General features: G+C 58.9%; 1 protein-coding gene across 2 annotated transcripts in view; it reads right to left on the reverse strand.

The window, feature by feature from the left end:
* Window positions 1-309: 309 nt before the first annotated feature.
* KIF21B (kinesin family member 21B) overlaps window positions 310-24,287 on the reverse strand; it is a 48,009-nt gene continuing 24,031 nt past the window's right edge. Inside the window, exons 15-35 of one of the 2 annotated variants that reach the window (XM_026480689.4) lie at window positions 23,156-23,355; window positions 21,240-21,347; window positions 20,683-20,751; window positions 19,903-20,135; window positions 19,356-19,503; window positions 18,923-19,117; window positions 18,722-18,823; window positions 17,269-17,434; window positions 17,021-17,072; window positions 16,777-16,834; window positions 15,825-16,030; window positions 15,672-15,746; window positions 13,864-13,977; window positions 12,127-12,165; window positions 9,991-10,127; window positions 8,865-9,045; window positions 7,602-7,766; window positions 7,150-7,267; window positions 6,131-6,301; window positions 5,399-5,598; window positions 310-4,351 (exon numbers count right to left, since the gene is read on the reverse strand). In XM_026480689.4, coding sequence (XP_026336474.2) covers window positions 4,297-4,351; window positions 5,399-5,598; window positions 6,131-6,301; window positions 7,150-7,267; window positions 7,602-7,766; window positions 8,865-9,045; window positions 9,991-10,127; window positions 12,127-12,165; window positions 13,864-13,977; window positions 15,672-15,746; window positions 15,825-16,030; window positions 16,777-16,834; window positions 17,021-17,072; window positions 17,269-17,434; window positions 18,722-18,823; window positions 18,923-19,117; window positions 19,356-19,503; window positions 19,903-20,135; window positions 20,683-20,751; window positions 21,240-21,347; window positions 23,156-23,355 — 2,792 coding nt within the window. In that variant the 3' untranslated portion in view covers window positions 310-4,296. The remainder of the gene's footprint in view (window positions 4,352-5,398; window positions 5,599-6,130; window positions 6,302-7,149; window positions 7,268-7,601; window positions 7,767-8,864; window positions 9,046-9,990; window positions 10,128-12,126; window positions 12,166-13,863; window positions 13,978-15,671; window positions 15,747-15,824; window positions 16,031-16,776; window positions 16,835-17,020; window positions 17,073-17,268; window positions 17,435-18,721; window positions 18,824-18,922; window positions 19,118-19,355; window positions 19,504-19,902; window positions 20,136-20,682; window positions 20,752-21,239; window positions 21,348-23,155; window positions 23,356-24,287) is intronic. The other variant, XM_048225345.2, reaches the window with a different exon arrangement.

Raw genomic sequence — 24,287 nt, forward strand, 5'->3', positions numbered from 1 at the left:
GGAGGGAAGATCCGAGGAAAAATGCCTGAAATAGTGCCTGGAATACAGTGGGTGCTCATTAAGTGCTGGTGCCCTCCTCCAGCTAATGTACCTGTCCCAGGAGACAACAGGGAGCGTCCGCAAGGAACGAACACTCTCCATGCTGCTTTCTCATTGAGCAAGCCCCAGACTCACAGCCCAGGCAATTCTCACCAGGCTGCACCCAGCCCCAGAGGCCCACCCCACCTGCCACAGCACCAACTCCCACCCCAGAGAAAGGCCACCAGCCAAATGCTGGCAGCTCTCAGGGGCCACACCACGACAGATACATTAGATCATTCGGGTTTTATTTATGACAACTTCTCAGAACACACAGATCCAGTCTAGGAACAGAAATGTACAGCATGAGGCTTAAATAACTTTCATACACTATGTACAGTCATCGGCAGAGGTACAAAACATATATACAACTTGTGCTAGAGCCGCGTAGCGAGGAGCGCGTAAGCCAGGCGAGACCCCGCAGTCTGGGCAGGGGGTGATCCCTAGAAAAGAGCTGGTGGGCAAGGCGGGGCCCTGATTCACTTCAGGGGTCTTCTCTGACCCTTGGCTCTTCTTGGAGTAGTTCCCACTTCCCTGCAAAGCCCTCGGGACAAGGGTTCAAAAAACTGGACGGGGGTATGCTAAGGGTGGGGGGCTCATCGGAGTGCTGGGGCTGGGCAGGGGGTGGGGGCTAGAACGAAGATGCAGAACTTTCCTTGTAGATTCTGTCCTTGCACGTAAGAGGGTGGTGAGGGACCCTGGGGGCCAGGAGAGTAAGGCCAGGCCCCGGCTCCCGAGGCTGGGCCAGGACGCTGGGCTAAGCTAAGAGAGCAGTAAGCAGCTTCCTGCTTGGGATGGCAGACAGACGCCACGCGTTTGGGCCTCTGGGTGGGAAGAAACTCACGGCTCTTGCAGGGCAGGCCCCGTCTACACAAACACGATGTTGAAGACGCTGGGCTCAGGCAGGTGCTGAGCAGCCGAGGGCCGTGCCTGTGCCCAGCCCAGACTGCATCAGAGGATGGCCCCCGAGAGCTGGGATAGTCTACGTGAGGGGAGAGAGCAGGGCATTTCTAACTTCACAGCTGCGGCCTGCCCATGGCTCCACCACACTGGCTGGCAGGAGAAGGTCCCAGAGACAATCTTCCCTACAGTGGTTTTGTGCTTTAAATTGCCCTCTGCCCAGGCGACACCACCCCAGGCGGGCAGCAGGGCCAGACAAGCGAGGGTTGGCCTGGGTTGGAGCTGTAGTGATGGTGGGGGGGAAGGGAGACCATTCCCGGATCCACAAATGTCCCCTCCCAGACCCACAGATGCACCCTGACCACCTCAAAGACTTGGGTGTGCCTTTGCTCTTCCTTGGCAATCTCCGAAGGCAACTCCAGGTGCTACCTTGGAGAATTCTGTCATGGAAGGATCAGCTACTCAAGCGAAAGCAAACACTGAGCTGATTAATACTGAGAACAGAGTCTGGCCCAGGACTGTGCCGAGCAGGCCCACAGGCAGTCAGCTTCAAAAGCATTCGAACAGGGGCTCAGCCTTGGGGACAGAGAATGTGGCTCTGGGCTCCTTAGGCTCAATAGGGCTGTGACCCAGCCTGGGCTCAGGCATTTAAAGACTTGGGGTGTGGGGCTGAGAGAGGGACACGTCTTCTGATGTGGCCGGGCTGGCGTTGGCCCCGACTCAAGTCTGCCGACGGACAAAGGAAAGTAAGTAGTTTGACGAGCCCCCCAGAATCAGGACAAGCCATCAGGACAGGCTGAGCCCTGGTCCGAGCGAGGAAACACCTGCCCAGACCAGGACATACTCAGTCTAACTGTAGGCAGAACCAAGCTGGGATGAGCCCCCTGGACCCAGGTCTGCCCAGGCCACCTGCCACAAGCCTTGCCATTTGTGCTCAAATCACAACCATTTTGTGCTTCCAACCTTTAGGATGCTGGGGGCCTGCCCCCTAACTATGTACCTTGGACATCCCTGAAGGAGTAGGCGGAGACGCCAACGCTCTTGGAGCACAGCTTTTGGAAGGGCTCAGGGCTCCCGAGGGACTTCAAGTTTAGAGTCAATGATACTCGCCAGGACAGCAGAGCCGGCCTGCCATGAGGTAGCTGACCCATCAGAAACAGCAGGAAGTGGGCAATGATGCTGAGTACCTCTTGCAGGCCGGAAGGTCACATCTCGCGCAAGAACGGGCCTTGCAGCTACAGTACCATTCCCGGGCTGGGGCAGCCCCGGCCCGTGGGGGCAGCGCAGTCTTTTGTGTTTCTACCATTTGTAAACAGTCATGCAGACGGAGTCTTTCTTACAGGTTGCAAAGTTCAAGATTTCTGATCAGGTGGGGAGGATGGGGAGGAGAAGAGGCGCTTGCTTCCATGTGGCTGAGGGAGTGGCCCCCCTGTTCTGCCTGGAGGAGGAGGGATTTTCGGCCATGGCAGACAGACTGTCGCAGGCTCCAGGAGGCCAGTATTCCAGGGTGCGTGCTTCCTGCACACATCGGCTTACCCGGACTCTGCCACCAGGGCTGGCAGGCGCCACTCGGAACAGGGGGAAGCAGGGCTGGGGACTCCGGCCCCAGCAGGTGTTTTTGCCTTTCGCCCACTAGGACAGCCTCCTCTGCCCTGTGTGCCACACGGGGGTCACACAGAGGGGGTTCCGATCCCCTGGCCAAATAGGCAGAGGCACAGAGGACAAATTCAGGGCTACCTCTGGAAGGTCTAAAAGTCACTGCATATCTCAGAACAGAGTTGGGGCTCCTGGCTCCCAGACCAAGGACAGGAAGCACAAGCCCAGTTAAGCATTGGAAAAACACTGTGGATAGGTTGGGGCGGAGGGATGTCCCGGGACTCCTCCCAAGGCCCGGTCCTGTAAATTCAGAAATGCCCCAACAGGGGGCACTGGAACACGGATTTAACCACATCCCCAGAGCCATGAGTCCACAGCCCCAAGGCAAAAAGAAACTCAATGAATTCCTTCTTCACCACTCATCTAAAAGGGGAGGGCCTCTCGCCCCATGCCAGCTTTAAGGCTTGAAAATGTGTCTCCTGAATAACCAGAGGGAAAGAGGCCGGAAGGACTCCCTGCCCTGTCGGGGTGAAAATACAGGTGAGCTGGGGAGGGCCTGGGCCATCCTCACCATCCAAGCCACCTCCTGGCAGACACGATCCTCTGAGCTGCTTCCTACGTGGCCCACACAGGACTCTGGGAATGGGGGCCCCTAGCCCCGGGCTGTGGGGTGGAGCTCCCCTGCCTTCTGGGGGCAGCGGGCATGGGATCCCGCGAGTGCAAAGACACGTGTGGTGCCGCGGGCATGGCTGGTGTAAGGCTGCCCAGCACGGGTGCCAGGCCCCGGGGTGGAGGAAGGCACTGAAGCATCAGGCGGCCTAGAGGTCAGGGGCGCGCTAGAATGGTCCCTGGGGGCAATGCTGGGGACAGGCCCGAGCTGCAAAGCGAACGGAAGAGGTGGCCCTGGAGAGCTGGTCGGGCGGATTCCCTTTGGGATTCCTGGCCCCCGAGTGCTGAGGGAAAGTACATCTGGGGAGAAACTTCAAGTCAGTTTCCAGGAGGCAACAGCAAAAAATAAAAATAAAAATAAAATAAATTAAATAGCTGAAGTATTTCTGACCATCTCCCCAAAGGAATTTTTCTAGCAGCTCTACCTTGGCCCCATCAGAACAGGACCCCAAGGGGTGGCTGGGGTCAACTGGGAATGGCTGTTGGTGGCCAAGGGGCTAAGGGTCAGCTGCAGGGCCCAGCTGCCAACACCTGGTTTCCATGGTTACCTGAGGACTATCATTTTGGGCTCAGAGGCAGGTGGCTCCGGAGGCTGGATGAGGGGATAGAAGGGGAGGCCTTTCCATCGGAGGGGCACGGCAGGGGCTGGGGCTGCTTCACCTCCCCTATAGGTCCCCACGACTGGGCCAGAGGCTTAAGGAAGGGCATGGCCAGCTCAGCAGGAGAAAATGTGGCCAGAGGAAGGGCAAGGGGAGCCCGAGGGGCTGCAGGGAGAGAAATGAGAGGGGAAAATGCCCTTTGGCTTCACAGCTTAAATTCCTCCCCAACCTCTCTCTCTCCCCCAAGAGGCGGGGGAATAGTATCCCATAGGAAGGTCAAGGGAGAGGCAGGAGAGCAGGAGAAGGGCCACTCCCGAGGCCCACACCCTCCGTCCCCAGGGCAGTTGGCCCCGACAGGCCACAGCTTCCCTTCTGTGCTGTCCAGGCTGCTGGGGGCCGAGGGTCTGGGGGCCATCGTCTGAAAGACAGCCAGGGTGAGGAATGCTGTGTGCTCCTAGGGTGGGCCGCCGGGTAACCGCCGCACACTCCAGAACTTCACTGTCAGGTCACTGGGGTGGACGACAGAGAGGGACTGGTCAGCTCTGGAAGTGGGCCCGGCTGGCTACCCCCAAAGTAAAGGATGGGCCAGATTCTCCAAACTCCCCAGATGTGGCTGGGGCCCAGGGGCAAGCACGGCTGAGGAGAAGGGCAGACTGCAGGGGGGAGGGGTGGCGGCTGGGCAGAGGGAGAGGGCCTGTGGTCTCAAAGTCCCCAACAGAATTCTCGTCATGGGTTTTCGTTGGTGTTGTTTCGTTTTGTCCAGGCCTGGATGCTCCCCCTTTGCCTTCTACCACCTGGCACCCCTCTGCTGGGGGTCTGTCCCGCTAGTCATGCTCGGAAGAGGGGGGTGGGAGGGAGAGCGGCAGGCGGGGCATTCACTCCGGGCCAGGCGGGGCGTGAAGGGAGAGCAGGGAGGAGGAGTAAAATAATCTCATACCGTTGAGAAGCAGCTCAGACCGAAGTGGAGAAAGAGAGGGAAGAGGAAAGAGGGGAGAATGACAGAGGAGGTGGGAGGGGAGGGTCAGGGCAGGGTGGTGGCTCGGCCCTTTATGGCCAGGACTCGACGAGGAAGGCAGGGGGTGAGTCCGGGGACGTAATTCCACACCTTTACCCGGCAGTCGCTGTTGGGGGAGAGAGGCAGAGAGGAAGAGAGGAGAGGCAGGAGGAGATGGGGAGGGAAAGAGGGGAGAGAAGGGACACGGTCGGACGTGAAGGAAAAAGAAGAGACCCCTCTGAGGAGCTCCCCTATGGGACAGAGGCCTGGGCATCCCCTGGATGGGGGTAAAGACAGCCAGGGTGGGGGCCGCTGTGGGAGGGGCAGGAAAGGCTTGCAGACAAGTGGGTGAGTCCTGACCTGGGGCCCAGCACCTTCCTGCTCCCCTGCCCCTGGAGGGCACTCCTGGAGGGCTAGCACAGGCTAGCGGGCGCCGTGGGGTCCGCTCCGTGAACCGAGCCTGTTGGGACAACCGCAGGGGCCCCGAGGCCCCCTAGCCTGCCCTGCCCACACCAGGGAGAGGGGCAGGGAACACACGCAGACCTCTCCACCTGGCACCCACCTGGAAGCAGTGAAGATGTGCTTGGCGTTGGTGCAGATGGCATTGATGGGGCTGTCATGGCCCCTGATCTCGCCAATGGGCGTGAAGTTATCCACGTTCCAGACCTTGATGACGCCCGCACGGCAGGCGCTCAGCAGCATGGGGCGGCCCGGGACAAAGGCCAGGGCACACACCCAGTCCTTGTGTGCATTGGGGATTTGCTGCGGGAGGGGCAGAGCCAGTGAGGCCTGGGGGCAGTGCTGAGGGGGGAAAGCCAGCAGAGGGGGGAGAAGCTGGCAGGGGACACTGTGCACGTGAAGGACAGCTACCGGGCTCCCCGGGCAGGCAGACTGGCAGCACTGTCCAGGAGGCGGGTGGGGCGGGCCCATGCTGGGGACTGCAAGGGCCCAGAGACCCATCCTTTGGCCCCGCCACTCTGAGGCAAACCTAAGATTGTGCACTGGTGGCGAACCCTTCAGGCCTCCCAGGCGGAAACGCTTGGGGAAAGGGAAGAGTGAGCAGCTGAACTTTCGAGTCAAACCTAGGGGCTAAGAGCAGTCTCTTTCCTGAAAGCAGCTGCACAGGGGAGAGTACAGGGGAGGCCACAGGGGAGGGGAGTGGACACAAAGGGGAAGAGGGTGGAGAATAGGCAGGCCGGGGGAGCTCTGGCCCAAGATCTGAGGTCCCCAAGGCCCTGCCTGGACTGGGGAATGGCCTCACCCTAGCCCACCCCTCCCCTTCCGCCCACGGCACCTGGATGAGCTCCTGCTGCTCCAGGTCCCACTTCTTGATGCCATTATCCCGGGAGCCGCTGAACAGGACATCTCCCTGGATGGCGAGACACTCGATGCCATCATAGTGTGGGGGTTCAAAGTTGTGGGTGGGGCCAATGGTGCCCGTCACACACTCACCCAACTCGAACATCTGTGGGAGGAAAGACTGGTAGGGAGAGCCCGAGGGAGAAGGAGGGAGCTCCAGGGCCACCCACCCACTCTCACACAGCACTGTGGTCCCCGGGAGCCGACAGACCTGGTGGCCTGACCCGGGGTGGTAGCCACGGCCCTGGGGGAGAGGAGATTCCCCAGCAGGAGAGGGCTCCCGGAGGGGCACTGCTCCTTCCAGGGACAGAGGACTCTGAAGGCTTGGGTCCTGACCCTTCCTAAGGGGACTGGGGCAGACTGGCTTTAGAAGTTAACGCAGGGGGTGACCCCACAGCTGGACATGCAGCTCTTACGGAGAAAGGTGGGTTTGGGAAGCGAATCTCCTTTTCAGTTTCTTTTATTTTAAAATAAATATAATATTACTTGTACTTGAAATAAAAATATTATCACACCAACCACCCTCTGTTTCTCTACTTCCCAGTTTCTGACTGTGTACACGTGGTTTGCAATGACATAATCCGGGAGCAAACAAAATTCGTGTCGTTTGCTACCCTTTGTGCTCTGCTCGCACGTTCGCAGTTCAGTAGACGCTGAGCCCGTTCAGTGGGTTTGACGTGACTAACTGACGTGACCGCTATTCCAGCCTTAGACATTTAGGTCATTTTCATTTCTGCACCATTGACAAAATTCCACTGCAACCTACTTTCTGCACACACCTCCTTGCCTCTCCGGGATGATTTCTTCTGCATAAGTCCCTAGAAGTCTCAGCATTTCTCATGAGGGCTCCCAAGGCCCCAGAGGGAAGGGGTGGGGAGGGCAGGAGGAATGCAGAGAATGCCCCGCACCCCCCACCCCCTGCCCCAGGCCCGAGAGGGAGGCCTTCTCAGGTACCTTAACGTAGTGGTCTTTGGAGCCGGTCACCACCAGGTCGTGCTGGCTGGCGGTCTGGGTGACTGTCAGGCACATCACAGGGCCGATGTGGCCAGTCAGCTTGCCAACCGGCTGGAACCTGTGGTGGGGAGAGGCCCGGCCGGTGGGGGGACATGGATCAGGGGGAACCCTGGCTTGTGAGGGCCGGTGGGGGAGGTCTGCCCTGGAATGAATGGGTCCGGCCGGGGCACTCTCCCTCCCTCAACACAAGACCAAGAACCTAGACATCAGCGGCCCGGTGTCCCAGGGGCCTCAGAGGACAAGGGTCCAGGCTCTGGGGTATGGGACCCAAGCCCAACAGCAGGCGGAAACGGGGCAGCACGGGGTTCTGCCAGCCCCGATGGGCGGCGCCCACAGCGGAGACCCGCAGACCCCCCCCCGCAGCCCTTCGCGGCGCCCCACGCATCCCCTACCTGCTGAGCTCCCAGATGCGGACGGCGTTGCCCGAGGCGGCGTAGAGCATGGTGCCTGAAGGGCTGAGGGCGATCTGGTTGATCTGGTGCTCCCCCTGAGCACTGGTGATAGCGCGGGTGGACGCCGCGGCGCAGGCGTCCCCGGAGGTCACCTGGCCCGAGGACCTGCCGCAAGCAAGGCAGACAAGGTCAGAGGTCAAAGGGGTCCATCCACACAGGCCAGGAGAGCAATCAAACCTCACTCAGACCAGGCCTGATACCCCGGTTCTTCCAGGAAGCCTTCCCTGACTGATGATCAGAGGGGAGCAAAGCTCCTCCTGGAAGTTTCTGGTCTGCTGAGGGAGAGACCAAGGGTGACAGCGCCAGCCCACGGCCAGCAGAAAAGTTCCTGACCCTGAGCTGGGCTTGTGGAAACCAGTTAGTCTCTCTGAGTCCCATTTTCCTCCTCTGTAGACAGAGGCGGTAATACCCATTTGGTTTACTCTCCTTCTTTTGTTTTTTAAAAATTGAAGACTAGTTTTTAGAGCGGTTGCAGGGTCACAGCAAAACTGGGGACGGTTTCCCCTATGGCCCCGCCCCACGCACGCACAGCCTCCCCCACCGTCACCATCCCCACCACAGGGGGCGTTTGGCACAGCTGGCGAGCCCACCCGGTCGCAGCGTCATCACCGTGGGCTCACCCGTGCCATACACTCCGTCGGTGTGGACAAACGCATAGTTACAGGCTCTTAGGGGTTTCACTGCCCTCGAAATCCCCTGTGTTTACTCTTGCTTAAGGATCATGTTAAGGAACAGATGATGGCTTATAATGGACACATCAGGACGAAGCATAGCTTCTGCTAGGAAACGGTTTCATTCTGCAGCGGCCCTTGTCCCGCTTCTGTCTCCCACATGTCCGTCTGCCTGAGACCATCAGGGATGAGAACCGGCTCGGGTGGCCCATTTACGCAGAGTCTGCCGTCACCTGCTGGCCCCACGCTGGTTCCCAGCTCCCCTTTCGGACTCATGGAGGATACCCAGCACAGCCCAAGGCCTGGGAGGCTGAGATGACGCAGGGGGGCCAAGCAGGCCAAAGGCTCGCCCAAGCTGCTGCCCCGGACGCTGTCCCTCAGCCCAGAGATCCCACCTTGTCCGTCAGAATCAGGTTGAGTCCCATAAGGGCCTCTGTGCCTGTGTAGCCGGACCGGGGTGTACTGAGTGCGTGACCTGGGTTGGGCATTGGTAGCCAGCCCACCACCATGAGCCAGCTTGGGGAGTACGTACGTGAGGGTCCGAATGCACTTGGCCGAGTCGCGGATGTCCCACACCTTGATGTAGGAGGTAGACACGGAGAACACAAGCCCGGAGTGGCTACAGTATTTGATGGACACCACGTTGTTGGGGTGGCCCTTCAGCGCTGCGATCTCCTGGCCCGTGACCAGGTTCCACATCTTGCAGCTGCGGTCTGCGAGGGACAGGGCGAGAACCACGGGGAGGGCGGATGATGGTTAGCGGGGACCAGGTAACGCACGCTCCCCCTACACAGAGGCTGTGGCGGTTGGGGGAGATGGTCCAGAGACATCCAGGGGGAGGGGCCCTGGGTCTGAGGGAGAGAAAGATGTGCTCGACCGTGCTCACGTGGCGTGGGTGTGCACAGAGATCTCAAGAGAGGAGTCGGTCAGAACTCGGGACCAGGCTTTCTCAAGCAAACTCTGCAGACACCACAGTCCCATGTGTGTTGCCAAGGTGCCCTGAGCTAAAATGAAATTCTTCAGCTTTTGGTGTCTGTTCCTACCATTGCTAAGAGCTGACAAAAGTAGTGAACAAATGGCAGGCCCATCTTATGGGGAAAACTTGGAATCAATCAATCACACCCAGACTGACAACTCGGCCTCCTCCCTCCAGGCAAATAAAGGTATTAATTGTCTTTCTAGCATGTCTACTCTCTGCATGTCTACTGCAGAGCTGTCCTTTCCGCTGGGAAAATTTTTCTGATTTTGTTGCTGAGATTAAATAATCATGACTTTGTGGGGTCCTGCTGCCAAGATCATAGGGATTTCTCAGATGGAAGGGCTGGGGTAGATGTCAGGGGGGGAGTAGTCGTGTTGGGGGACTGGGATGAGCAGACAAGGTGGGGCACCTGAGAAGCTTCCTGGAGTTTCTGAGAGAGGTTTGGAAGGAAGTGCTGGATGGAGCCACCAGGGTCAGCTATGAGGGAAGACTTGGTCGGGGGCACCCAAGATGGGGAGTCTTGGGCCAAGGCAAGAAACATGAGACAAGGGAGTGGGCAAGGCGACCCCACATCCTCAACTCGTGGGGGCTCTGTGTTTTCGTCTTCACAGCCCACTCTGGCATGAAGCAGGGATGGGTGAGACCCTACCCTTACCTGGCCAGTCTGGGTTCTACCCACCTTTAGATCCTGTAAACAGCAGCTCGTCTGTGGCGTCCAGGCAAAGGATGGGCTTGGTGTGGCCCTCGGCCATGGAGACGCACTGCAGCGGGGCCGTCCTCGCACCCTTGGCTCCTCCAACGGGGGTGATGACGCCCCTTCCCAGGAGAGAGGGAGAAAGGGAGCACCTGTCAGCCAGGGAGCCTGAGGCCAGGTTGAGTGAGGTACACAGGTAAGAGGGGGACAGAACCGACAGGGGACTAAGGCCTAACGAAGGAGACTCCGGAGACTCCAGTCAAATGCCATCAATGTCTGAGAGCTGGGAATAGACTGTGCAGGTGGGGAGGGCCTGTCTGTACAAGGACCTGTCAGTCACCACTCTGAGCATGCGTGAGGGAGCAAGCCACGGGCTGGGCACCGCAGGAAGGAGGAGACAGGGGCCCTGCCCTGGGGAGGGGGGAGTTCCCATCTGATGGCTGCCTGACCCGGATCCTGAGACCTAAAAGCACCCAGGCCCCAGCCAGGCAGGGCAGAGGCCTGAGGGCTGGCCAGGCTCCTGCAGCTCCCAGGGTTCCTCCACGCTGCTGCGGTTAGCCCGGGGTGAGGCGAGGGGGGCACCGGGGACGATGCTCAGGCTGTCAGCCTCCCAGCACCTCAGTGCCATTACATCCATCTGGCGGTGACTTCTTCTGGGGCTGGCCCCTCCCAAGCAGAGACACACACACACTCCCACCCACCCATGAGCCCCTTTTGGGCCTGCACGGTCAGACCTGTGACTGTCCCTTACAAAGGCCCAAATCCCTTTAGGGGTACCCAGCACAGCTCTGAGTTCGGGATGTCCAGGGTCCCTGGGGAAGCACCTCCTCACTTCCCATGAACCCTCTGGGAGGGAGAATGAGGCTTGTCCTCAGCGAGCAGGACGATTTTGTTACGCCGGCCTCCTGGAGGTTCTGGGGAATGATCTTTTCTCAGTGAGGGTCTCTTGGAATGAGGCCCTGGCTGAATTATGTGCAGGCCTGAAAATATGTTCTAGTTCTTTCCCAAAGAGAATGCTGTTCCTGACAAGGATGCTGTGGCCTACGGTCTGCTGAAATGACCAGTGTCCTACCCACAGTGCCTCTCACGGCCCCCCACAGACGCAGCCAGGCCCCCCTGCAAGGACAGCAGTCAGACAGGGCCAGCTGCCAGCTAGATGTCACACACAAGTGACCTGCCCCCAAGCTGCCCCAGCTCCCGGCTTCCGACACGGGTTTGGGCCCAGCTATGTGGCTGCAGAAAGAGCCCAGACTGCTCTGGAAAGCGTATCACCAGGATAACCCTCCCACTGAAAAAGGCTGGGAGGCTGGCGAGCTTCTGGTAGTGGCAAAGCCTTGCTCCCCGCAGGCAGGTTTGCAAGAACGTCAGGAGCCAGGCCAGGAGGCGCAGCGAGCAGTGGGCACTCTGGGCGAGCTGGGGGGAGCTCTGAGCCCAGTGCTGACCATTTGCCCGTCAGGAGCTCAGGCCCACCAGGTCCCGGGACATGCGTCACCCTGTGGGGTGCTGTGCTGGGGTGGCTGGGGAAACTGTCCTCTGGTCATCCCAAAAGCTGGGAAGGTAGGAGGTCTCCTGGCACTCCTGGACCACGGGCCGGGAGATGCGGCAGCAGGACCTGCCCCCTCAGTGCTCCTCTCAGAGGAGCTGGAAAGCACACCTCATCCCTCCCTGGCAAAAGCTGAGCAAGTCACAAGGAGGCTGGGGCCAGCCACCAACACCCTGGGCCAGCTGGGCCCCACAGGCCACCGGGCTATCCGCACCCCTGCCCTTCCCCCCAACCCCTCAGCAGAGCTCAGTCCCAGCCCCAGCACCCCCCCCCCCAGACTCTCATGCTCTTCCCCTCCCTGCCCAGGTGACAAGAAGAGAACAGCGCCTGTGGCAAGCCACTGTGCCCCCCTCCCCAAGCCCCCAGCTCCAGCCGGGCCTGGCCAGGGTGAGGCCACGCAGCAGCCCTGAGAGGGAGGAACCACGGGGGTGGGGGTGGGGGTGGGGGGCAGGCCAGGGAGGAGGGCTGCATGCTGAGGACTGGGTGTGCAGGCAGGAGGGGCGGTGCAGCAAGAGGCAGAGAGGGGAGAGTAGAGAGTGAGAGCTGGGGAGCCAACACGGGAGACATTCTGTGTGTACCTCAGGACCTCCGACAAAGAGGAGTCGCTGTCATCAGACCTGGGGAGGGCAGAAAATTAGCTGGATTAGGGGAGAGAGGAACACACACAAAGGGATGGCGGAGGCAGCAGCAGCGCGGGAGGTCAGAGGGCAGGTTATTCTCTTCAAGGGCAGCGGGGAGAGGCAGAGGGTCAGGGCGCTAAGGGACAGCAGGAGAGGAGGCAGGGAGGGGCAGGCCGCCAGGGGTCCCTCGGCTACCAGGGTAGGCGTGAGGGGAGGACAATGGGAGATGTGGGAGTGCCAGCCCCACACTCCGGAGAGATGTCTCAGTTGGTAGGCCATTTGCTGGTTCCAAGCCCCTGGCTGCCCCATCGTATGAGCTGGGGGCACCCTGCCCTGCCCCAGCAATGCTCCTACGTGCCTGAGGCCAAAGGAAGCCATGCCTGCTCCCGCCCCTCCCTGGGAGCTGGCTTCTTCCAGCAATTCCTCAGGGACTTACTTACTGACAAAGCCAACTGTCCCCAGCAAGCCCACTGGGCTATACCTAGAAGGTGAGCCTGTACCACACATAGACCCCAAGACCTGGCCCATGGATAGGATCAAGGTCTGTAAGACCACCAGGCTGGAAGGGCCAGGGTCCCACCTCAATGCTTCTGGAAAAGAGACCTATTGATTGCAAAGGTATGGTGGGCAGGCGGCACCCTGGTTGGCGTGGTCCAGGTTTGGTCCACGCCTGCCGAAATGGGAACTGAGCCAAGGTGGGTCTGGGGAAGGAGCAGTATTTTGACCCAGCAGTATTTGACCCGGATGTCAGGGGCCAGGTGCAAGAACTAGCACTTTCTAGCCTGGGCTCCCCGGAACAACAGCACTGCACCCCCCTCTGCCAGGGTAGAGAAGCTTTTAGGGAGCCAAGAGAAGAGCCCTCTCAGAGACTGCAGAGAGTAGGGAGAGGGCCAGAGCGGGGTCCAGAGTGTAGGGAGCACGGAGAGGCGCACACGGAGGCTAGGATCTCCCTTCTCCCAAGGCCGAGTCCCACTGTTAGGAGCATGTCAGAAGCCCCGGGTTCTGGGCCCCAGTCCTCCGCTTTCTAGGTGAATGTCCTTGGGCCTCTTTAAGCCTCATTTCCTCTTCTGTAAAATAGGGAAGAGAGTTCTCATGGCTGATATGCCGCCCACACGAATCACACACAGGAAAGCGGATGCACAGCGAAGTGCCATCTGGACGCACGGGACTGCCCCGAAGCCCTGCCGTGCTCTCCGGAGTCACAGCGGCCCACGGGAGCTGTACTTACAGCGGGGATGAACCTGCCGCGTGAAGGCAATAGGGGTCCCCTTCTGCGGGGACGGAAGGGCCACTGGGGCCTCGTCTGAGCCTGCGCGGCAGGGAGGGAGTGGCTGCAGTTCAAGGAAGGGGCCTCAGAGGAGAACCCAAGAGTCAAAGCAGCAGCAGAGAAGATTCAAGGCGCAGCTGTGGGGGGTCCCTGTGGGGGCCTGACCTGCACGCACATCCCCACCTGCCTGCTCGCCATCCCCGTGGCTTGCTTCTTGCCCTCTCCTGAGGCCCCAGCAGGCTGGGGGTAAAGGAAGGGTCCGAGGTTGGAACAGAAAGGGCAGAGATGCCCAAAGAGGAGCTGCGGAGCCTCATGTCTCGGAGGGGCTGGGACAGCGTGGTTAGGGGCCGCCCAGCTGCCCAGGCCCCGCCTGCGGCAAGGATCAGCCCCGCTCATCCGCGCCCTCCCCGGCCCACCCTGGCTCTTACTTGTCCAGTGCTGAGCCTTGGCTCTGATTACTGGTAAGACGAGAGAAGACGTTCCGGTCGTTGCGGGGCCGAGTAGGAGGGGATGAGGGGGGCGTGAATCCCACATCCGTGGACCTGGCGAGTGGGGACAGAGCAGCACCGGTCAGCGAGCACACCCCCGGCGCACAGTCTCACACCGCGCAGTGCTTCCAGCAGCTCCTCTGTCTGGGTGGGGAGACCCGCGGGGCAGGGCCCAGATTCAGCACCCGGCTGCTCTTCAGAGGCAGCCCGCCATCATTATTCACGGATGCCATAGCTGGAATTCACCTGCTCATTACAGTGTATTAGCAATCGCAAGTTAACTCTCACAGGGCTTTGGGGGCCATTCCCAGAGCAGCGAAAAATTCAAGTCCCCAAACGCACACGTTCCCAGCGGAGGTCAAATGAGGGCACCCTTTGCCTGCCTGCTTTCATGCTGTCACCAAGAGGCCTTCCTGTGAGCTATTCAGGGCCATGTTTTTTGCATTTTTGTGCTTTTCATTGGTGATTCACTGTTTAAAACGCCCCCAAAGCATAGTGCCGAAGGGCTGTCTGGCACGTGTCTAAGCACATGAAGGCTGTGCTGTGTCTCATGGAGAAAATACGTGTGTTAGAGAAGCTTCATTCAGGGGTGAGTTACAATGCTGCTGGATACAAGTTCAATGTTAATGAATCAACAATATATACTGACTAAGGTGCCTTTAAACAGAACACACATAAAGCAAAGTTCCGTATTGATTGGCTGATAAAATATTGTGACCAGAAGCCCTCAAGAACCCAACCCCGGATATCCCCAGGAGCAGTGGTTCCGTATCCGCTAATTCAGTGTTCACGGTGACTTGACAGAACGTTAAGTACTGTGAATACTGAGGACTGACTGTAACATCAGGGAAGAGTCGAGGAGGCTTCATCGCACCACCCCATTCCAATAGCGCAACAATCCTCTCTTGGAAAGTTGTCAGGTTTGGCCTAAATCCTCCCTTCCTTTGAAGGGTCTTCACGAGTTCGACCTAAGTCCCTCAGACTGCTGCTGAAGTGTGTTCTCTCAGTTCATGGGCGAAGTGACGGTCTGCAAGGCCCCAAGTGTACAGATATCCACGCAACTCCTCCCACCAAAGGCCCCCACCGCCAGCCACCAGCAGGGGCATGTGCCCAGGCTTTGGATAGGAGGGAAGGCTGGGAGCCTGAGCAAGTCCTCCCGCCTCCTGTCAGGTGGGAAGAGGTCACCCTGACCCCTGCTCTTCTACTACTTAGCTGTATGGCTGGAGAAAGCCATCGAACCTCTCTGAAAATTAAGTGCATGGACCAGATGACCGTACAAGGCATCTGGCGATCTGGCGATCTGCAGAATCTCTGTGGGTCCCGGTCCTATGTGTAGCTGACCAATTAGAGACTTGTCCACCATTCTGCAATCAGCTCCTGGTTTTTCTTTAAACGTCTACACTCCTCTCACATGATAAGAACTTAGAAAGGGCCGAGGCCTCGCAAGGACCCCTGGTCATGAACTGAAGCACATCAGTACAAAGACTACGAAGCCACCAACGCTGAGCCTGCACCAGCCAACAGTTTGGCAGCGGGCTGAGCCATCCCGTTCAAGGTGCTTATGGAGATTATGTTTCCGAAGCCCATGCCTGACGGGATGGGAAGGGACCACTGTGGGAAGCGGAATGACGTAGTGAGACTGGCCCAGATTATAGTAGGCACGGTGACCTCCAGAGCAGAACATCACGGCGACTCACACACCCCAGGCCGGCCGCGACTCTGGTGCAGGTTCTGAAACACGCTCTCACCTAATGGGCTGCCCTCGGTCATACGACTTCCTTCGGGTCAGAGGGGATGTCTCCGTGGCTCGAGACTGCCGGGGGCTAGAACAGAAGGGTCCCGTGAGGTCCAGACCAAACTCCCTGCCCACCCTGACCCATACCCGCGGCTCCCCTCCTTACAAAGTGCTTCCTCTGGTGGGCAGGCTGATGGTGCGCGAGACCTTGTCCCGGTGGTAGGGGTCTCGGACGGAGAAGCCCACTCCGTCCTCTTTGATCTCAACAAGGGAGGCCAGGGACTTGGTGATGTTCTTGGTGGAGATATCCAGTGGGGGACCCAGGCACTCGGCGGACACGGCCTTCATTTGGGCAGACAGCTTGGGCTCACCCTGGGAATGGAAGGACTGGGGTGAACCAACTTGCCCCAACATAAAGGGGGGCCAGGAGAGTTCTAATGAAGGAAATAATGCCTCTTGGCCTACGGTAGAACTACTGATGGAAGATCCAGGTGAAGAGCACCCCAGGACCCTCTCTCAGGGCTTGGAGAGAAGCCAAAGCAACCACAAGGGTTTTACTGCCCTTATTCAGACTCTGCACACGCAGAACGCCCACAGTGACCTCTTTGCTGGTCACCACCTAATCAGTTTATCCCAAAACCATGCACAATTCACTGTTCCCAGTATGCAGTCCACCCGCACCCTTCTCTGTTGTATAAATCCTGCTTCTCAGTTCAAACTAATAACTGACCCCTCGTTGGCAGGTGAACTACCCCACTTGACTCCCATACTGCTGAATCAGTAATCTGCATGCAGCATAACTAGAGGTCTAGCCTTAGTCTTTGACTCGAGCATGAGCCAGAGTCTTAGGTGGGAAATGGGGAGATTTCTGAAAGCAGGGCCTCTGGCTCCGCTGACATCGCTAGGCAGGGACTCGAGCCATTTCTCCCACCTTCTACCCACCTCAAAAAGAATGGGTTGTAACTGGTTATATATCTGGGCACCTCCCAATTTCCAACCAGGGCACCTCCATCCCAGCTGGAGGCCATACTGGGTCAGGGCCGGGGGCTGAGGTGGAGACCAGGCTGTAGGGAGACCGCCCTGCTGCAGTCTACTGTCTGCCTTCCCGTGGCGCTCACCTTGAACTTGAAGTCATCATGGCTGGTGGAACCTTTCATAGTAAACGACTGGGAGAAGCTAAGGAAGAAGCAGAGGGAGTTCAGGATCCTGTGAACCTATGCTCTGGCTCTCGGAGCCTTAGACTCGTGGGTCCCAAAGAGCCCCCAAATCTAGGCTTAGCCCCGGGACCCTTTGGCAACCCACCACCCCCAGCCCCAGGTTCATGCTGTGAGCCGACCTCTCACTCTCGACTTGGAAACTCACCTCCCCTCAGAGAACTCTGAGACCTCCTCATCCGTGCTGGCATAGCCATTCTCTGTGGGAGGAGGAGAGAGGAGGGTTGAGAGGCCCCAACAGACAGAGGGGAGAGGGCTTGGCCTCCCTCCCACATCTCATCCACTGGCATCAGACTGGGGCTCTTGAGGGAGTACCGGGGAGGTGAGGGTCCCCCCAGGGGCTGGAGCTAGGGAGCGCTGGGAGAATCTCGAGACCTTTGCCCACGGCCACCATACCCTGCTGCACATTATAGATGAGGGCCTGCAGCTCGGGGTGTGCCTCCGCCTTCTCTCGCAGGGCGTCCAGCAGCAGGTGGTTCTGAGAGGAGCCTGCTATGTCTGTCTGCCTCAGCCGTCCCTCCAGCAGCCGGATCTGGGCCTCCTTCTGCGCCACTTGCAGCCCCTGCGGGCAGGGAGCCAGGCGTGTGGTTACGCTCCCCAGCCTGGGATTGCGGGCACCCTCCTCACCATCCCCATACCACCTGCTCCCGAGACACCCTGGGGGGTGCCCCTCCCCATTCCCCTCGGACCCGCCCCAGAGCTGGGCTGACTCCCCGACATCCCCCTCGGACCCGCCCCAGAGCCGGGCTGACTCCCCGACATTCCCCTCGCAGCTGCCCCAAACCAGAGATGCATCCCTCCACCCTCTTTAACTTTCCTCGTGTCCACACGGTAGTGGAGATTGCCTTAGGCTACACTTCCTTGTTATGGGCTGGACTGTGTCCCTGCCCTCCCAAATTCCTATGCTGACACTCTAACCCCCAGTACCTCAGAACATGACTGTATTTGGAGATAGGGTCTTGAAAGAGGTAATTATGTTAAAATGGGGTTTTTAGGGTGGGCCCTAATCCAATACCCCTGGTGGCCTTAGAGGAAGTTAGGACACAGGCACACACGGAGGGAACACAGCACGAAGCAAGAAGGCAGTCCCTTACAAACCAAGGAGAAAGGCCTCGGAAGCCACCGATCCTGCCGACACCCCTAATCTTGGACTTCTAGCTCCAGAACTGAGAAAATCAATCTCTGCTGTTTAGACCCCTGGTCTGTGGGGCTTTGTCACTCAGCGCTAGCAGACTAACAGTCCCCCATACCACGGAGCAGAGCCGGAGCTTCCTGCGGACAGGGTGAGCTCCCCACCCCCTTGCCAGTTACGCTGCGTGCGTACTATGGGGTGCCTGTCCCCAAAAGCCACAGGCCCCGGGGGAAGGAGGCACGTCCTCTGGCCAGCTCTCTGGCAGGGAGAGAGGACAGGAGCACAGTACCTACCTGGGACATCTGATGTTCCAGTATAAACCCCTCAGGAATGAGGGGAATATGGTCTGTCTGTTTCCCGCTGCCCCAGCCCCAACATACACACTTCTGCCAACAGACTCGAGCCCTGCCGTGGACAGGCCTGGACCAGACATGCTGGGTCACTTCTAATGGAGGCCCTGCTATGTGACAGGCATCGTGCCAAGCCCCTGGCACGCATCATCTTGTGAAAACCACGCAGCAAGCAAGGAGCTTGGTATTGTCATCGCCCCCGCTTCAGAGCTTCGGAATCAGAGGCCCGCAGGTAAAGCAGCTTGCTCTAGCCTGTAAGTGATGCCGGTCAGGAGCCAGGCCTGTGTGCTTCCCCAGGAGGGGAGATTACCGAGGTGCCTGTGACTGCAGGGCCCACTCCCGCCCAGGAGGTGAGCTGCTAGCCCACCTTGTCGATGGATGCCTTGAGGAAGTTGTCCAGCAGGAGGCGGGCTTCGGCCAGGGAGCAGGAGCTGATGACCACTGATGTGTCCGTGGAGTCCAGCTCCTCCTAGGATGGAGAGGCAGAGACCCCTTGTCACTGAGGCTGCCCCCAACCCCCCTGCATCCCTCCTGCCACCGCCTAGCCTGGGCCAGGCCCCGTGGGCACCTTGGTCTCCTCCAGCTGCACGATGGTGGCCTGGCAGTCGGTGATGCTGTCGTTGATATAGTCAATGTTGGCCGCCAGCACCTCGATCTCCTCGGCCAGCTCCTGCAGCCCCTTCTCCTCCTCCGGGCTCTCAGCCTGCAGGCGCTCCCGCTTCCTCCTCAGCGCCTCCTGCAGGAGGAACAGCTCCTCCCTTTTCTGCAGGGAGGGTGAGGGAGAAGCCTCAGGCTGCTGTCCAGCCCTGCCCACCGTGCCCCTCAGTCCGGGCCCCTGGGTCCCCCTGCACCTCTGGATTCCAGAGCAGGCACAAGGAGCAGGGGGAAAGGGGCTGAGGAGGTCTGATGAGGCAGAGATGTCAGAAGTGCAGAGGACAGGCAGAGGGGAGATGGGAAGGAAGCAGAGGCAGGAGCCCCGGGCTCCTTGTGTCCCGGCCCACCTTGATGAGCCGTTCCATGTCGGCCTCTAGGTTGACAATGGTCATCCTCTGCATGACGATGTCAATGATCCTCCGTTCCAGGGACTGCCACTTGAGCCTCGCAGCCTTACTGAAGCTCTGGCTGGCCCCCTTCTTCTGGAACTTCTTTCTGGGAGACAGATGCAAAGGGAATTGGTTGGGAACACTCCCTTTTTTAAACTTTTTTTCTCAGGTTTTCTGTATTTGGTCACTAAACACTGTTAATAATATGTTCTTTTGAGGAAAAATGCATTTTAAAATCATTTTGTTGTATTTTATTTTTTTCAGCATAATGAGTGTACTCTTTAATCCCCGTTCCCTATTTCCCCATCCCCCCACCCACCTGGGTAGAAGCACTCTCAACCTCTGGAACTCCATCGACACCCCCAGAGCCCCCAACCCCAGAGCTGACAGCCACGGGGACCCATCACAGGACCCCACTTCCCCTGGGCTCGCCTCTCCCTGGTCCTGCCCCCAGACTTGCACCCCCTCTGCCCACACCGGCCAGGGGACCACCCGTCCGCCTCACCTGGCAGGGCGGGTGCCATTGACAGCAGGCGCTGGGTGGTCCCCCAAAAAGTGGTTGATTTTGCGGTTCCACTGGCGCACGATGCTGGAGACAGAGCGGGCCCCCGATTCAGCCTCCGAGGACGTGGTGCTGGCTGACACCTCAGCCCCTGAGTCCAGCATAGGTGGCTTCAGTCCTGCACGCCCTGCCACCCGCTCAGACATGGGCTTGGCCAGGCGCCTCAGTGCGGACACCTGGGGCCGAGAAAAGAGGACCCAGTGAGCAGGGGGCCCTGGAACCTGTGAAAAGGCCCAAATTGGGGGGTGCCAGATGGGGCAAACACAGGGGCTGCTCCAGTTTCTATTCATTTATTTTTTTTTTAATTTAAAAAAAGCTTTTATTTATTTAAGTATGAGAGAGCAAGCGAGAGAGGGCACAAGCAGGGGGAGCAAAGCAGAGGGAGAAGCAGACTCCCTGCTGAGCAAGGAGCCCCATGTGGGGCTTAGTCCAAGGACCCTGGGACCATGACCTGAGCCGAAGGCAGACGCTTAACTGACTGAGTCACCCAGGCATCCCGAGACTTCTATCTTTTTAATTAAGGTCTCGGGCGCTGGGACCAGAGCCTGCAGCCCTGCCTTCAAGCCTCGGCCCTCTTGTCGAGAAAGGCCCTTGTGACGGGCCTCACGCAGGCTCTGCTCCACTGTGTGTGCTGAGTGACAGGGACAGCCAGAGCCACCGGTGGGACGTGGTCCCTCCCAACTCTGGAAGAACTCAGGAGAAGGGGAGCAGAGTCTTGTTCACCTCCTGGGTTTTCCTCCTCAGGACCATCTCCTGCTGCCGCTTCTGGGACTCCAGCGCTCGGATCTGAAACTGTGGGTGAGAGAAGGGGGTTGGGGTCCGCACTTAGGCCCCACAGCCTGGTCTGCCCAGCACTGTCGGCGGAAGCCTGGCTTTTGGGCAGATTCTCAAGCAGCCCAAACTTATTGATAAGATGGGACCCCAAGTTTGGCTCCTCTTCCCAGAGGTCACAGTGCAGACCACTCTCTTGGTGCAGGGAATCCCCTCCGCCTCTCGTCTACACGACGGTGGGGAACCCGGGGACAGCGGGCTCAGGGCGGCAGCTGCACAGTCCCAGCTCTGACTTGCTGGGGACCCTGGGCAAGGGCCTGCCCTCTCTGGGGCTCGAGTCACCCCCCCCCCCAGCACTAGAGGGGGTAGACCAGAAGCCCGCGTGTTTGTGCTCTCCCATGCCAGGCTGCGCCCTGCTGCAAGTGTGACTGTTACTGCTTAGGGTCATGGGAGCCGAGGGGCAGCCAGGCACACAGGGCAGCTGGAGGTCCCCAAGGCCTGCCCCTCACCTCCTGTCGCCGCTGCTCCTTCTTGAGCTGGGCAATCTCCCGGTTCCTCTTAGTCTCCACCAGCCGCCGCCGCTGCTGCTCCTCACGCATCTGTTTCATCAGGGCCACCTGGACAGGCAGGGGTGGTGGGGGCGAGGCTGGGCAGTGGGCCCCCCGCCCCGGGAGGGCCTGGCTCTGAGGATGCTGAGCAGGGGTGGTGGCCTGCCAGGCAGCACTGGCTTGGGGCTCAGGGGTCTGGAGCGAGGGGTCTGCTCCTACTCCTCCGTGGGAGTTGAAGCCCCCACCATCTGGGCAACCTGCCAGAAGGAGGGGCCTTACTGCCAGCCCAGCTGTGCGGTGTAACCACTCTGCAACGTTTAACCCTGCTCCCCACTTTCGGATGTCACAGCCCCTGGCGGCCCCTTCCCCAAGCCACCATCCTGGGTCTGGCCATTCGAGGACCAGCCCAGGGTTGCTGGAGGCGGGTTACCCCCCCTGGGTGGAGTGCTTTCCTCTCGCCCATGGACAGCTGAGCAGGAGACAGGGCTGAGATGAGGGTCCAAGCCGCATTCCAGGGCCAGGCTCACACTGACAACCGTAAGAGCCAGCACCACGTATCGAGAACACGCTATAACCAAGCACTGCTGTTGTGACAGCCACAGGAGAGAGGTGTTACCATTCTCGTTTCATAAACAAGGAAATGAACCTCAGAGAGACAAACGACTTAGAGTCATAAAGCTGGGCACGAACGGTCAGACTTTTGGCCCAGGTCATTTTGCACCCCCCCAAATCTAGCTTTTACCATAGCCCCAGGGATGACAGCATGCCAGTTCAGAGCAAAGCAAGTGGTCAGGCATAGAAAGCCTGGAACCTGGAGTTGTCAGAGCTGTGGCAAGGGCACAGAGAGTACCCTCGGTGTGGCCGGAGATGACCCAACCTGATAGAGAGCCATGTACCTGGGGCCCTGCGGCATCCGCCCCCTCCCGCCGCGTCCTGGTGCCCAAAGCATGACAGTGCAATGTACGCAGGGCTTTAGACACTTTCCAAGTGACAGGGAATAATAGTCACGTGGAGGTTGATCCTTCCTCCACCACGGAGGCCTCAGACATGACCAGAAACATCACTAGCCTGCACTGCCCTGAGGACAGTCTTGAGAGGAAATGGCCTGGGAGGGAGGGAGGCGAGGCTCTAAAGGGGCTGGCGGCTGGTGGGGTTGGCTTCCGTCTCAGACGGCAGGCTCTGCAAGGGTGAATCTACAGAGGAAGGCTCGCTGCTGCCGGGTCTTCGGGGTCCAGAATGAGGGTTCTCCCCAAAGACTGGCACTGAGCAGAGCAGCCCAGGCCTGACCTGAGAACTGCGGCATGCTAGAAGTTGTGTGCAAACCTGAGCTGGCAGTCTCTGCTGGGGTCAGGGGTCAGAGGCTTCCTAGGGAAGAGCTGTGTTCCCCTAGACAGAGGGCGATCCGCCCAAAGTTGCACACCTCACTTTCCCATGCACAAAACACGATTAATAACAGGACCTCCTTCACGAGCTTCTCCTCAGGACTTTAGTATGCTCGTGCATGTTAGGCAACTAGCCTAGAGCCTGGCCACAGCAAGCGTTCAATTGATGGTATGATAATTATCATTACCATAGGCAAAGGCTGCCCCCACGAGAGGCCTCAGCGGTACTCGCGTAGCCCAGCCACAAGTGTGGTGCTGGTGCAGTTTCCTACCAGAGGGGGCAGTGTTGAGCAGCACCCCGCGGAGCTCCTGGCCTGCCCCTCTACTAGGAGAGGTGGCTCCCCCTGGAGGAGGACCCTGGCTCAGAGGACAGTGCGCAGGACGAGGACGGGTGCTGTGTCTGAAGAAGACTGTCCATGCTCATAGCGATGATTATTATTAACATCGTAAGTGGGTTTTAAGAAGACACCCCATGGCCACCCCCCTGACCCCTACCTTGGCCTTCTTCATCTCAGCCACCTCGGCCTGCAGCTTCTTCAGCTCCCTCTCGTAGCGGGACTGGTTTTTGAGCAGCCGTGCGTGCTCCTTCTGCGCGGCCTGCAGCTTCTGCAGGTCCCGGTTCATCTCCCGCAGCCGCTTCTCGTAGTCAGCCTTGATCTTGTTGGCCTTCTCCTCCGTGTAGCACTCCATGGTGCCTGAGAGCGGTAAGAGGTGGCTGTCAGTGCCCTGCATCCCCGAGGGTTCTATCAGCTTCGGGCTCACAGAGGGTGGGGGGGGCGGGCAGGAGCCTGGGTTCTAGACTCACCCCAGGACTGTGAGCAGGTCACACCCCTCTGTGTGCCTGTTTCTTAGTTACACAAGGAGGGGATCAGGCTGTAAGAGGCCAACTCCCCTTCCTGCTCCATCATTCTATGGGACCTTGAGGGGGTGTTTTCATCTCAAGATCTCTGAGCCTCTGGTCCCCAGTTTCCTGTGAGGGTCCTGTGGGCCACCCCTGCTGGCTCGGTTTGGAGCCATGACTGGAGGAAAGGGTCGGGCCAGTGGGAAGGAAAGAGCTAGTAAGAAGACAGTGGTGTGGGCCAGAGCAGAAGGAGAAGCAGATTCTCTATCCTTGACCTTTGCTACCTGAAATGCCAACAGGCGTCTCCATGGAGACGTGTGGCAGACATCTCCAACTTAACAGGCACAAACAGACTCCCAATCTCTGTTTCCCTCACCCCAGAAGGCTTCCCCTCTCCGTAGATGTCATCACCACCCTTCCAGAAGCTTGAAGCCTGGAGACGTCCTTGGCTCCCCTTACATCCTCCAACCAGTTAATCAACAAAACGTTTTGTCTCTACCTTTGAAATGTATCCAGAACGGGACCACTCCTCACCACCTCCTGCCTAAATCCTCTTTCACTAGGTTCTTTGGTTTTCTTTTTTAAAAATTTTTTCCCCAAGGATTCACCAGGATCTTTGTTAACGGTTTTCTAACTGGCCTCAAGCCACCACTTTCATTCCCCTACCCAGCAGCCAGTGATCACACCAACATGCTTTTAAAACCTACATCACATTCCTCTCTCAAAACTCCACACCTTCCCATCTCTCTCAGAGAACAAAGCAATGTCCTTATAATGACGGGTGTG

Source organism: Ursus arctos, unplaced genomic scaffold, assembly GCF_023065955.2.
Source record: "Ursus arctos isolate Adak ecotype North America unplaced genomic scaffold, UrsArc2.0 scaffold_2, whole genome shotgun sequence".
Taxonomy (NCBI): Eukaryota; Metazoa; Chordata; class Mammalia; order Carnivora; family Ursidae; genus Ursus; species Ursus arctos.